Below are 14,524 nucleotides of genomic sequence, written 5' to 3'. Positions count from 1 at the left end.
ATTGGGGACGGAATCTCGTCAACTCGCTCGCCTCCATTGATCTACTAGATCTAGATCTAGATCTATACGATGATCTCTAAAAGTAAACAAAAAGAAGTTTATTTTTATTTGGGTCGAAATATTAAAAAATCTTTGAAACTACAAATCAAAACCACTAATTGAAATTCTATATTAAAATAATTATTAAAGTAATTTGTTTTGATATGTTATAAAAAAAATTGCATTTCAGTTTTAAAATTTTAATTCGTTTTGAGTGTATTGGACTGAAACATATTGGATTTATTTCAACGAAATCTAAAAAATAATAACTTTCAGTCATTGCTATTTCCAAATAAATTTTGTTAGCTCAATGTCAAAATGGCGTCCGCAGCAGCCAAAATAGGGTCTCACCTGAAAGAGTTGAGGTTTCATTTGTGTCTAAAATCTGCTTCTAGTAAAGGAGTAAGGTAAAATATTTTGCTTTATCTAGATCTAGATATCTAGATCTAGATCTAGACCTATCATAAACCGGTAATCTATCGTTTTAGCGTAATCAATTCAGCTGCAGTAGTAATGTGCGGGAGAAGTAACTGAGTAACTGGTGATTACTACTAAACTACTAGATCTACTACTAGTGATTAGTCTGATTAGTGATTACTAGTGATTAGTGAATATAATTAAATATAATATATTTTATTTAAATATATATTTGTTTAAATATTAAATAAGTTTATTTAAGTCAATTTTTACAAAATATCACAGATAATTGATTTAAAATAACAATCAGTGATGAAAACAATTTAAAATAATAAAAATATCATGAAACTAACTTTAAATTAGGTGTTTGAGATAAATATTAGTAGATAAAAACAGCGGCCATCTTTCCAAATAAAATTTAGAGTAGTTTCCCTTGATACAAATGTCTATTCGTATGTATATTGTGTTGACTTTGTTGTTTAATATACATAGTTGTCTTGTTTAATAAAAGTAAGACAGAGGGCCATCTTCTTATCTTTAATTTCAATTGAAATGAAGGCTATGTATGTATGTCTATGTACATCCAAGATCTCAAAAACTTTCGGGAGGTCCATCATTTATTAAACCCTTTTGTACTGATGAACTTGTCAATTATTAGGTCGTCCATATTCTTCATAAATGACGTTGGACTCAAAATATGGGACGGGGTAAAAATATTTTTTAAATAATGATGAAGAATATATTCGTTTTCGTTAGAAATTGAGATTACGCGTTCGGGTATAGTAGAACTGCGATATGATATTAAATCATCATCTTGCTTTTAGTGACGATCGGGGGAAAGGGAATTCATCGGGAAAAGTATGACGTCATTTATGGACAGGACCGGCGCTACCTATAAGGCGAAATAGGCTGTCGCCTAGGGAGCTGTCCTTAGGCGGGGGGGGGGGGGGGGGGGGCGCCAAAATGGGTTGGAGAAACAAATTGAAAGTTTGAGGGGGGGTGCAAATCGTAAGCTTGTCCCCGGACGCCGGGAAGGGTCGCTACGCCTCTGATAATACGGGGCGTGAAAAAATTGCAGGGGGGGGGGGCGCTTTTATTAAGTTTTGCCTAGGGCGCTAAATAACCTGGCGCAGGCACTGTTTATGGGTGATCCATTTAAGCCTAGTTGTTTATTTTGTCTGGAGACATTAGTCTTAGGCCTACACTTTTTCTGAATTAAGATTATTGTGTTTATAAAAATAGTTTTAAATTTTAATTAGTTACATCTGAATACCACATGGGTTTTTTTTCTTTGCCTTCTGCTTTCATCAGTTTTTTTATTTGTTCAATAGTCGATGTTTACCCATCCCCACCATCCATTATTACAGAAACAAAAAACACCCACTATATAGTGATATCTCCCTATAGAAAAAAAACTAGATCAACCTATAGTTCGTAGGAAAATTAGAATCTATCACTCATTCGTCTGTTAAAAAAAAGAAATACGCCATTTTTCTCAATCCCGCCGTTTCATCCCCTACTTAGCACAACGTCACCAAGTTCGCGGCGCGCGTGACGTCATTTGTCATTAGGCTAATGTTAAAGAAAGAGATACCGCGTAATTAAAAAAAGTCAAAACAGGCACTATTGCGTTGAGACTTTAGCGACGTTTAGTCTGACGAATAGATCTAAATGACTTTAGTACGGTAAATTATATGTGTTGAATTTATAACAGTGGCATGCTGTTCTCCCTCTACTACACAAATTCACGTGATTTTAATTTCTGCAACCTGCTGCCCTGAGACGTTTGGCTCTAAAATGCCCATGACACAGCGGCCTCCGTAAATACATTTAGGCTCCTGGTCCCACTTATAAACTTCGTCTGCCCATTAAGCTCCCCGCAAAACTTGTGATTGATATGTGGACATAAGCGGCGCTAGTGGTGGTGTCAACAGGGACCCCCTCCCCAAGCTCAGCTGTTAAAGGTGCTCCGCACTTCATAAAAGACAAACTAGATGTTCAGACATCGTCGGACTCGGGCGTTTAGCCGACTGCCGTATTGCTAATGCACCGTCCACTGCTAACACTATTTCTATATTAAACTCAAGCCTATACTGAGCTCTGGCTTTTTACATTAGCTGCTGTCGTATTAAGGGTTGATCTTTTGTTATGCCCCATGTCGCAAAACTTGCTGTTTTGTCCAATTTTACCTGAAAGCCAATAATTGTCTTGGATTCTTGCCGAATAGCCAGGAGCTAGTTGGTTTGAGCCTTATTGTCAGAAGTTATTTCATTCGGAGTCAATGTAGTGCGGCCTATTTTCGTCGCTAGGCATTTAGTGGCAGGCCCTTTTTGGCGGGGATGGTGTGCTGAGGTTGTTTAACACCGCTTCGGACAACAGGCTTGCAATAGTTATGATCATTCGCTATGAGCAAAGGTATGCATGAAAACGAACGCTTTATGTTCCTCATTTTCATTGAGCATAGCTTTATAGAAGACTTCCATAATTGACGTCATAAAGTGCAGTCCTACATAAATTGACGTCACATTAGAATAGCATATGTGACATCGTTTATGGAAAACCCCATATTTCTCATTTAGGGTATTTGGTATCAACATTTTGACAACAAAGGTTGTTCAAAATGTGTATTGGAGGTTATGACTTGACATCTACCATAAATGACATCACGCACTTAAGGGGTGGAGTAACTGGTTTAGAGACGACGTTTTATGTGGGAAAGGGGAGGGGTAAGAAACGTGAAACGTTATCATCCGTTATGTATTTCGCCTAATACGAAAATGCTGAAAAAATTCTTTTTCGTTAGAATTATGGCTTGACTTTTTAACAGTAATAACAGACAGGGCAAAAAGGTAATTTTCGACATTACGACTATTTCATGACGGCGAAAATGGGGGGGGGGGGGGGTTAAGTAAGGTGAAGAGATGTCAAAAAACGTGACGTCATTTATGATTAAATCACTAATTATAGGAAAAAAGAGAAATGACTCAAAATAATATTTTCTTAAGATGGCCGATGTTTTTAATAGCAAATTTAGTATCTGGAACATCGTTGTTAAAACTTAATTTCATGACATTTTTATTGATTTAACCCTTAAATATATGGTTTAATATTCAATTATCTTTAGTATTTTAGTAGAATATGCAAAAATATATTCATATTTAAGCCATATTTATTAGTTACCTTATCCCTACATTACTAGTGACGACCGAATTGATTACGCTAAAACGATAGATTACCTCATAAACCTGTCTGTAGTAGACTATTCTAGTAGTTTTAATTTATGTACCAGCTTAATGGTTTATTTTTACTGCAGCTCTCTTTTCTTCGATTTCGCCTTGACACCGTCTGTTTATTTTTTTTTTTATTTTTTTTTTGAAGCCTAATTAATTGGAATTATTATAGAATAGTCCTTACAATCTTTTATAGACCTAGATCCTAGTAGTGTACATCTAGTATTACAGTAGTAATTAAGTATTAGATCTACTACAATACAGTAATATTATAATTTATAATACTAGTCTATAATTCTAATACTAGACTAAAATTTTAAAAAATAGTAAAATAGTCTAATCAATACACAGTCCTTGCCCTAAAGTTCAGCTAGATCTAGTTAAGTTTGGTTTGTTAGGGTGGATCCCGTCGTTAAATGACATCAGACATGCTGTATGCCAATCTAGTGAATGTACTATGTAGGTCATTGTTCTACTGTTTTTATTTACACTTTGTACTGCTAAAACATTCTGGAATAGTAGATCTAATAACTGATGCCATACTGGGAGATTCCCCACAACTGAACTGTTAAATTGGGTGTTTATTTTGCTTTTTAATTCTTAGTCCTACCAACTACTTAGCCGTAAAATTAAATCAGATTTTTTAATTTAAAAAATACTAAGCAACCTGTTAATTCAGTCTCTAATTATTGTAATTACCAATTAGGCCAAGGCTACTGTGGAGTTTGTATTTTAGCTATTAGAGTATCAAGAATTAGTTTTAGTCACTAAGTCATAGACAGTCAAAGTCATTAGTGTACTGTTAAAACCATTTCAAGGTATAATTCTCATTTTGTCATCTGATAGGCTTGTAAAGCAGAAAATACTTTATTAATATGAAATAAATTTTATATTCCACCCAAACATACATTGGTAGAAAAATTGATTCTTTTTCTTTCATTACATTAACAATGATCATTTTAATAAATGTTATTTAAAAAATTTCATGGAATAAAATTAATCGTAAAATTATTTGAACTTGCGAACTTTCTGCCGAACTGGTGTGAGTGAATGAGTGAACCAGTGCCATTTCTCACATATTTAAATTGAAAGGAAATTTTGCAGAAAGCATTTTGTAGGTTACCTAATTATTTTAATGATTGAACATAGTATCAAATTAAAGTATACAACATTATTTCAATCTCTTAAAAATAAATATACAGTGGTACTTTGAAATACAAGTTTAATTAGCTCTGTAACATTGCTCGTATGTTGAATGGCTCATATTTCAAGCCACCATTTTTCTCTGTTCTCCACCATACTCATTGCCTCTCTAAACTAACATAGGATTAGGATGTTGTCATTTACAACATCTCTTTTTAAAAATACTGTCCCTGTGAGATTTCTATTGACTTCCTATATCATCCATGGCTTGGATTTTATTTTTATGTTCTGCTGTCAGCATCCAAGATTTGCACAATAATTGTTTATTTTATAATGCAAAAATGTTGTATTATTCTGCAGAAACTTTAAATAGCTAAGTGTTATGATTTTTATTCCACAGAGAGTATATTGAAAGCAGCTATGTTAATTTGAAGGTGCAGAATCCAAAGTTTCCTTTCTTAGTTCGGGAGGCTGATAACATTCAACCCAAGATCTATGCACGTTATGGTGAGATTTTTGCATTTAGGGTCATCCTAAGCAAGCTATTTAAAACAACAAATAAAAATCCCTCCCAAATAACATAAATTATAATAATTAGCATATTTTTAAAAATATTGTAGAATGTGCTTATCCTGTGTTCACTGTCCTTAAGATTTTCCCCTAGCTTTGTCATATTAGTTACAAGTTTCACTGAATAGTGATCATTTTATTTTTATAGAATAGAAAATAAAATTGACACATAATTTACTTTCTAGTAATGTATTTAAATCTTAAACTTTCAGCGTTAGGAAAAGAGTCAAGCCTTCCACTGACAAATATGACGAAAGATCAGGTTGCCAGAGCTGTAGAAAGTTTGATTAGCCGAACTCATTAATTAGATATTTTGTACATATTCAATCCATGTTTAGTAATTTAGAGAAAAGAATTAAAATTTAAAGTTATTACATGCTATTGTGTTCACTGTATAAAAACTGTTTATTCTTTTCAAGTTGCATTGTGAAGTAAAGGTGACGAAAATTTAGGCAGGAAGATTCTTTAAATAAGATCTGCGTTACTTAGCATCTAAAACAAATAGCCATTTTAGTTTATAACTCTTTATTTACAAAAAAAAAACCAACAAATCTTGGCAAAGAATTTGATGATTAGTATCGTTTCTTTTTATAAATGTCTGGTCGCCAGTTGATGGGATGTGTTTCTTCAGTCTGGAAAATAATTTAAGTTTAATTAGTAAGCATTTAAAAATAGTTTTACAACTCCTAATGACTAGCAATACTACCAGCATAAAACTTTGTCATTTAAGAAACTAGCTCGTCATTCTGTGTAGTAAACTTACAGCAGTGTCATCTTCCTTGTAAATTTTGATGGTCTTGTCAGCCTCTCCAGTGATGAGTCTAGTACCACTGTGGTCAAAACAGAGGGAAAATATCCCAGCCTCAGAATGAATAGATCCAGGTTGGGCCGCAGCTTGGATACGCTGAAAGTTGTAGCCTGTCTTCCAGTCCCAGAAGAACATGCTGCCATTATCAGCTGTAATGTTAACGATAAAGTACATGCTGAGGATTGATACCACTTTCAGATTTTTATCTTATTTGTATAGAGAAACATGTCTGTGATATGTCACTTCAAATTTGCTAGTTCATAAAGAATTAGTTTATAGTGAACCAATGGACTATAAATAAAAATATGGTTTTAGATTTTTCAGATTTTTATCTTATAAATATAGAGAAACATGTCTGTGTTATGTCACTTCAAATTTGCTAGTTCATAAAGAATTGGTTTATAGTGAACCAATGGACTATAAATAAAAATATGGTTTAAGATTCAACTATGTGCGAACATCATTTAAACTAAAGTGGAACTATGGTGAACCAATGAACTATAAATAAAAAGAGAATAGGGTTTAAGATTCAACTGTGTGCAAACACCATTTTAACTAAAGTGGAACTTGTATTCATTAAAAAAAATTTTAATTATTTAATAGAAAAACATAATTTTTAAAGATTGAAGAGGTGTCTACGACTGACCTGCAGACACTAGAACACCATCTGAATTGCAAACCAGGCTGTTGACAATGGCATTGTGGCCAGACATGTTCTGTAAAAAGTTGCCATCTGGGAACTTCCACTGTTTGATGTTATCAGGAGAACCTGACGCAAAGGAATATCTGAAACACACATCAGCTCTTTAGTCTTGTGTGATCAAATTAAATTTGTTTATATGGTAACTCATAAGAGGAATCTTCTTCTTCGTTCTTAATTATTAGTGTTGAAGGGGATCGAGATTTATCTGCTAGTGGGTTTGAACTCGAGACTGTTCGAATATCGACTCGACCACGCCTCCAACACAATTAAGCGTTACGTGTCAACTGGTTTTGCGCCATTGAGGCCATTGACTCCGATTTCAGCCTGCTTTTCTTTTTGGATTTGCTTCCATAGCCTTTGTCCAACCAAGAACAAACTACAAGGCAGCAGTTGTTTAATTTTGGAGTTGTCTCTCCTAGAAGAGTGGCTGTCCCCCGCTAACGAGCCTCATCTGCCCGAGGGTTCGAACTCGAGACTTTTCGGTTTAGCAACCATGAGCTTTACCGACTCGACCACGCTTCCCTGAATGAAGTTGTTTCTTACAAAATAAATATATAGTCTCTGGTAAAAGATAAACTGTTGATAAACAACACACATTTTTTAATTGTAATGTTTCCTGATTGACAAAACAACTACCTAATACTAATACACTAATAATGCCTTACTTATGTTAAGGTTTTAATACATAACATTCACAAAATAAAATCAGAATACAATCTTTTTCATTAGCACTGGCTTGTAACTTGTAAGCTATAAACATTAGCTGAACACAACCTCTACACTAGGAATACAAGCACCAAAATACTTACTGGGTTGGGTGCAGTGCTAATGCCCTAACACTTTTTTTATGATTGGTCAAGGTGACTCTAGTTCTCCCCATTGCTAGGTCCCATAGTCTCACTGTGCAATCATGGCTACCTGATATAATCTTTTCAAGGGAGATAATTCAAGAGAAAATTATTGAAGTCATAAACAGATTTTAATTGTCCAATTTCATTTCAGTCAGTTATTTTTTGTAGATTGCATAGTATAAATAAAAAATGCCAATTGCAGTATTTTATATATAATTTATATATTAAAATCTGTATATTAACTTACTTAGAAAAACACAAACAAATCCATTTCTGAATATTTTGTAGTTTTTGTCTACTAATAAATTATCATAAAATACCTCTCCCAGTTCCCAGGGTTATTTGAAAACAAAAACATAGACAGCTTATAATCACAGGTGTATACTACAGTTAATACGAATGCATAAATAAGTAGAAGACAATAAACATAAAATAATAAACCTGTGGTTCGGCTGCTTGACATTTGACCTCAGCTACTGTGTTGGTGTGTCCAGTCATGGTATGGACACAGGCTTTAGTACGAATGTCCCAGATCTGATGATAGTAAAACACGCAAAAAATTAAATATTATATAAAAAATGGAGAAGTAAATGTAAAATTATCAGATATAATTTATCAAGAAATGTTGACAAAAATTGTACAGAGTGCAAAAAAAGTAAAATATTTTGTGTAAGGGAGAATAGTTTTTCAGATAAGAGCTGTGACAGGAAGGAAGAAATTATTAAACTATTCAGCTGAAGTCCATTTCTCTAGCTACATTATAGTACCTACAGCTTTAATTAAATTCAATATCTTAAAGGACAGGTTTTTAAATTTTTATATAGAATCTAATATTATTAAAATATTGTTTGGTTTAAACAAAAGGTTAAATCAACGTCTAAAATTACAACTAATATAGGTTAATGACACTCTACTACTGGTGAACATATGTACTCACTCTAACAGTGCCATCCCTGCCACAAGTTGTTAAAACATCAATTGTTGGGTGAAGATCAAGAGCATAGCATGCACTTAAATGTCCATGATAATGGCGAATAGTCTACAAGAAACATTTTAAGACACACCAGTCAATATTTTAAAAAACAAATTACCTGATAAAATTTTAACTGAACTATATGAATGTAATGTGAAAAATAAAAGAAATGCAGTTTTAATGTTGAATAAATTCCAAGTCAGACCTTGTTCTGTTCAAGATCCCAGCACTTGACCATTTTGTCCTCACCACAGGAGAAAAGATAGGGTTGTCTGGCACTTACAGCAACGCCTCGGACTGTACTTACATGGCCGGTTAAAGTCAGCTTTAATGTACCTGTGGCAAGATCCCATATCTGGAAGCACAACAGATTTTGTAAAACTTAAAATTTGTATTTTTTTTAAAATAAATCTATAAACAACAATAATGGCAATGTTTTTGTTCCTAAATCAGTACTGAATAACAGGAAAGTTAAGAAAAACATAAAATTACAATTTTAAAATTTCTTTAAAAAAAAAATCAAAAACATTTTCTACCTTAATGACCCTGTCACCGGCACCAGAGCAAAACCACTCGTTCCCTGGCTCTACTGCAAGACAACGAACCCAGCCTATGTGACCACTGATTACCTATGAAATTTAAAAAAATAAATAAATCTAATATTAGAAAAAACAATTTTCAGGAAGTAAATAAAAAAGCTTTTGATTACAGCAGTGAAATACAAGTGATTCTATGAATATTAATCTATTACATTATTTATTTCATGGGAGTATTAGAGAATAGACAGCATGATAAATAAACAATCATGAGCTATTGTTTTATTTATATCTTTATGGCTACGTAATTATGTTTTTGATGGCCCAACAAGTGACTTAAGGTATGTAAGCATGTTTTAGTTGTTTTAAAATATTGTCAAGATGTAAAAAATTGTTAAGTTAAAAGAGTAACATACCCTGTAAAGTTTCCAAGGTGGATGCCAGTTGGGTTTAGGCATTGTTGGTGCTTTCTTAGGTACCAGCATCTGTTGTTGACCAATTGTAACCGACACCAAAGCCTGTAAGAAATATTTAGTATAGGTGGACATGACATAATTTTCACACAATTAAAACTAATATACATTTCTTCAAAATAAAAAACGTCTTTGAAAAATAATTGTAGTTTAGTAGCTTAAATATGCGAAAAACAATTCTAATTTAAACTTTGTTTTGTGTTTTGGATCTTTCACTATTTCCATTGGTTATATACAAGGGATTTCGTTGTTTATTGGAATAAAGTCTACATTAATGAACACTCCATCTACTTACACGACTGTTTTGATCAGCTCTATCCAGCTCATGTGAGTGCCTATAAAAATGTAATACATCATCAAGTAAAAAGAGTAACATAGCATGTGTTGAAGGGATTTAATATCTATCATTTTGATTAAGACACAATTTAAAGTAAAAATATTACCTTCAGATAAGAATGTAAAAATATTTGTGTAGTAGGAATTTAGTTTAATTGTGTTTAAAATGTATCTTTATGTTGTAAAAAGTCAAAGAGACCAACTTCAAACGTGAATGTGTAGAGGTTATTGTTGAAGGAAGTATGGGCAATAAGTTTTTAATAACTATCCTTTCAGTTTTAGACTAAATTTTAAACAACGATGTCTTAATTTGTGTAATGTTGTTAAGCCAGCAAAAAACTCAACCACATTACATAAATAAAGAGCTCAATGTATACGATCCCGTTTATGGGTATCATTAGCGACCTTTTAAAGCACAATTGATAGCAACATACCTCATGTGATCACCATCACCTGAATGAAGACAAAGTAAAGGTTTAGAAAATTAAACATTTCCATTTAAAATTTGTTAGACATGTAACAATGTGTATCAATAGATAAATAAATATAAACACAAAAGTAGGTAGTTAACTTATTTCATAGTGTATAAATTTTAGTGTATTATGAAACAAAAAAATTTAGTAATACCTCCAAGTAAACCATTTGAAAGATCATTTCCTGTAGTAATAAAAAATTGAAACATTTTAGAATTCAAATTAAGAATCGCTTCCAACAAATAATTTTTTTAGTTACCCCATTTATAGTTCAAAGACAAAAATTATAGGTAGATGGTGTTTTATACAAGTTTATCAGCAAGTTTTTGTTTTTATTTATATATGTCTTCTGATCATGTTTATAAAAATTAAATTGTTCTTTAATTGAATTTAATACTTAGACCTGAATGTTGATAATTTCAACAAAGCTCAACACATATTACCCTGCTGTAGCTGTTTGGCTCTTGCTTCTCTCTTGGCTGCATCTTTTACAGGTCCATATTCATCCAGAACTTTTATTTGACGTTTTACTTGTTCACTTTTTAAGAGAAAACATTTGTTACATTAAAACACTCTCGACACAACGCAGGATAGCAATGTTTTATTGTTAAAATAAGTAAGTGACAACAATTTGCTTGACAAAAACACTGAGAAATTTATTTAAAATACAACCTAGTTAATGATCGTAAAATTAACTTCATTGTTGAAATATTAGCCAGATGGTGCAATACAGTTATGAATTAGATTTCATCCATTTATGTTTTTATATAGCCCAGCTTCCTAAATTTAACTAAGGTACCCACTATAGTTTAAAAGTTGGCTGGCTGACAGTAGCAGATTACTGAGCTAAAACACAAGCTATAATCCATGACTTCTCAAAAAGTTCTATCTATACGGCCTACTACTAACTTGACATAACTGAATTTTAGCCTAATTTAGTATAAATTTAAAAGTTACAAAATATACAAATACCTTTCTTCAAACTTCATTGGGGCATTGCCTTGGTCAGATAGAAACATATCGTGTGTCCTTTTAAGTGACCTAAAAACCAGTGTATGGACAGAGTGCTTTTGCACATCCTGAAATTACAATTAAGTAACAACATTAAATAATAGGTCAAATAATAATTAATAAGATGGAAAAATCTGTAGGCTAGAGAATTCAATAAACGCAGCCTAAATAAAAATAAATTATGGCCTATCCCATTTTCCGGACAGTGAATAGCCTAGATGCCTATTTCAATTCTGTAATCTTTTTATGTAATGTACAACTGGGAACAAATATCTTAAAATTATAAAGCAGTGTTTTTTTTTTAATTTTTGTATTTTATTATGCGGTTTTGAATGTAAAATATAAGAAGCTTAGCATATTAAAATTTAAAGTTCATTTTACTATTAGGTTTGTATATTATCAATTTGACAATTTTATGGATGCTAATTATGCACTAAGTTTGTAGCCAATGTAGGTTACAAAATTACAATGCCTTGAGCAATTTGGTGGGAGGGGATATTTTTGTGTCAGGTTCACTTTCCTTTCAGAAAGAAAGTGTTTAGTGTATTTCATTGTTGTTGTACTAGTACTAGCAACTAGATCTAGCTGCTAGCAGCTAGTCTAGCTACAAGCTAGGTTATGAATTTTGACATAATTCTAATAAGATTCAACTTATACTCTGCCAGAACAGCAGAATTAGATTTCTAGACTTTAAAAAAAATACACAGGGGCAACATCCGACATGGGATGTAATCTAATCTACATCTAGCTGTTTGTTTTAGTTATCGATAATTGGTCATTTTATATTTTGTCTTAATCTTAACATTGTACGGCGTCTTTAGATCTAGATCTAGATCTAGTAACACCTAAAATCTAATTATTTAGTACATTTGTTAGATCTATATAATAATGTCTGTAAAAAATAATACTAATTATAAGTATACGAACGTACTTCGGAAGGCATTGTTCAAGTTAATATATTAACTTTTCAACTTTCGGTACTGTCAAGTAAAACAAACAATCAGAACATGTAGAGTGTAGAGAAAGCTTGAACTCTTCAGAACTAAACTTAAAATTGTATGTAATAATGCGTCTAGTGGTTCTGCGATTTCGCTCTTTAGGTCTAGATCTAGATCTAGTCTACTTTCTTCTAGTCAATTCGAGCTGCAGTTGTAAGACTTACCTTCGGCAATAATATCGCAAATGCTGGTCTGCTAAATTAGATTTAATTTAAGCCACCAGAAAATGTTCAAGACAGTCCTATGTAGCCCTATCTCCATACCTAATGCTATATATCAACAGGGTTATTTAAGAAGTAGACGTATTCTCCGTAACTTTTGCCGTGCTCTTAAGAGTCAAAGTCAATTTCTACAAACTCAAGTCAATGTAATGGATATGTTTAAACAAATAGTGATGTTTTAACATGTATAATAAATATATTACTGTTTTTATGTTGTAGGATGCGAGTGGGTGGGTGGGGGTATGAAGAACCCACCTGCCTCACCATACAGCAGTGTTTCTTCCAGACTTTTTTCTCCGGGGGGGGGGGGGCACTTGAAATCTTCGGGGGGGGGGCGGTAAACTTTCTTCGGGGGGGCGGACACTGTTAAAAGTATATATTTTCTATATAAATTATATAAAATTTCATATCGTTCGGGGGGGCGGTAAAAATTTTTTCGGGGGGGCTTTGCCCCCCCCCCCGAAGAGATGCCTGGAAGAAACTCTGCCATACAGCCATACAGTGACAGCTATCGCGTGCTAAAAGTTAGTTTTTTTTGTGAGTGCTTGTTATGTTGTGGATCGGCAGGTTGAAACTGAAAATTTAATTGTGACTTATCATTTTAATAGTGGGATTGTGGGGGGGGGGGGGGGGGGTAGAGGGCGCTTGTTCTTTGTGATTAGTCGATTAGTCACATGAAATAAACTCTTGAATTTCTTTCTTTAGCAACATGAAAAAAAAAATGTATTTAGCCTACTAAATAGTTGTAAATTTCTTTAGTCGATGACTAGCCTTGTGAGGGAAATATTTCCTAAATCGTATTTTTGTACAATTTTTAGTTGCCACCCAAATCAACACGCACAGCGACCCTATTATATCGTAATAAGCACCTCTGTTTTCTATGAAAAAAAAACCACCACTACCCTATAACCTGTCATCACAAAACGCAAAAAAATAAATGACACTGTAAATTTGTTTTGCTTTTATAGCCTCTTAACAAACCAAATCTTATTTTCACAGTAGACTAGACTTAATTAGCCGAGTAATACCCAAAGGGAAATAACAAAACTAAATTGATTTTTACCAAAATTATTTGAATAGTTTCCCTTTGTAAGAAAACAAGTAATTAAAAAAGTCTAGTGACAATTTTAGCGCAATTTCCTTATGTTATCTAAAAATAGCTCTGTCGTAGCGTAAATCAAGAGCAGGGTTAGTAAAACCATTGGTTAGTTATTAAAACGTTTTTTATTAATTTTGTTTCGGTATTTTACATGTTTTATTTACAATAGAGTAACATGCCTAAAAACCATTGCGCGCCTAGCTACCGAACGTGATGTCGCAGCCATTGAACGTGATGGCGCAGCTATTGAACGTGATGACGCGTGTGGTGTGGTTGAATAAAATGCCTACTAATTCGGTCAAATTTTAATTAATTCAAAAAATTTTTTTGTGACCGAACGAAAGGATATTTTTGAAAACTTTCTTCTGCAATATTGTTCTAAATTATGGCAGGAATCAATTGGTACATATTTCAAGTCGCAAAGTGGTCTGGTTGCCGAGATATGGGCCAAAAACGGCATTTTTTCGAGGTTTTTTTACTTTTCCGGGAAATCCATGAAAGAAACTCGGAATTTTTATGGCCTATGTTCATCCTCGTAACTTGCTTAACAAAATTGCTTTGGAACTAGTCCTCGATATTGCTTCGTTGAGGAGGAGATACGACTTAAAGCTGCGGACACACATCCATCCATCTATTCATCCAT

General features: G+C 33.1%; 2 protein-coding genes across 2 annotated transcripts; one reads left to right on the top strand and one right to left on the bottom strand.

Annotated features, from left to right (window-relative positions):
* Nucleotides 1-315: 315 nt before the first annotated feature.
* Nucleotides 316-5,775, top strand: LOC131958308 (NADH dehydrogenase [ubiquinone] 1 alpha subcomplex subunit 2-like). The gene is made up of 3 exons (XM_059323267.1): nt 316-446; nt 5,230-5,336; nt 5,612-5,775. The coding sequence occupies exons 1-3, from the start codon at nt 358-360 to the stop codon at nt 5,701-5,703; spliced, it is 288 nt and encodes a 95-aa protein (XP_059179250.1). The 5' UTR covers nt 316-357; the 3' UTR covers nt 5,704-5,775.
* A 113-nt stretch (nt 5,776-5,888) lies between these two features.
* LOC131958307 (pleiotropic regulator 1) lies at nt 5,889-12,606 on the bottom strand. The gene is made up of 15 exons (XM_059323266.1): nt 12,495-12,606; nt 11,525-11,631; nt 10,996-11,090; nt 10,707-10,736; nt 10,514-10,532; nt 10,039-10,078; nt 9,687-9,788; nt 9,271-9,363; nt 8,940-9,089; nt 8,699-8,800; nt 8,203-8,295; nt 7,720-7,838; nt 6,854-6,993; nt 6,163-6,356; nt 5,889-6,031 (listed from the first exon to the last, which is right to left on the bottom strand). The coding sequence occupies exons 1-15, from the start codon at nt 12,504-12,506 to the stop codon at nt 5,972-5,974; spliced, it is 1,356 nt and encodes a 451-aa protein (XP_059179249.1). The 5' UTR covers nt 12,507-12,606; the 3' UTR covers nt 5,889-5,971.
* Between the last annotated feature and the right edge of the window lie 1,918 nt (nt 12,607-14,524).

This window comes from Physella acuta, unplaced genomic scaffold (assembly GCF_028476545.2).
Source record: "Physella acuta isolate Inbredline_101_S28 unplaced genomic scaffold, ASM2847654v3 ptg001313l, whole genome shotgun sequence".
Lineage (NCBI taxonomy): Eukaryota > Metazoa > Mollusca > Gastropoda > Physidae > Physella > Physella acuta.
The sequence above is the reverse complement of the archived record's forward strand: the minus strand, read 5'-3'. Positions and strand labels throughout refer to the sequence as shown.

What these genes read in the sequence shown, in the direction of transcription:
- LOC131958308 (XM_059323267.1), top strand. Translation starts at nt 358, where the DNA reads ATGGCGTCCGCAGCAGCCAAAATAGGGTCTCACCTGAAAGAGTTGAGG. An exon ending in GCTTCTAGTAAAGGAGTAAG is followed by an intron (nt 447 to 5,229) that starts GTAAAATATTTT and finishes TTTATTCCACAG; the next exon opens with AGAGTATATTGAAAGCAGCT. An exon ending in CAAGATCTATGCACGTTATG is followed by an intron (nt 5,337 to 5,611) that starts GTGAGATTTTTG and finishes TTAAACTTTCAG; the next exon opens with CGTTAGGAAAAGAGTCAAGC.
- LOC131958307 (XM_059323266.1), bottom strand. An exon ending in GCAGGGATGGCACTGTTAGA is followed by an intron (nt 8,296 to 8,698) that starts GTGAGTACATAT and finishes TACTATCATCAG; the next exon opens with ATCTGGGACATTCGTACTAA. An exon ending in TGGTGTTCTAGTGTCTGCAG is followed by an intron (nt 6,357 to 6,853) that starts GTCAGTCGTAGA and finishes TTAACATTACAG; the next exon opens with CTGATAATGGCAGCATGTTC.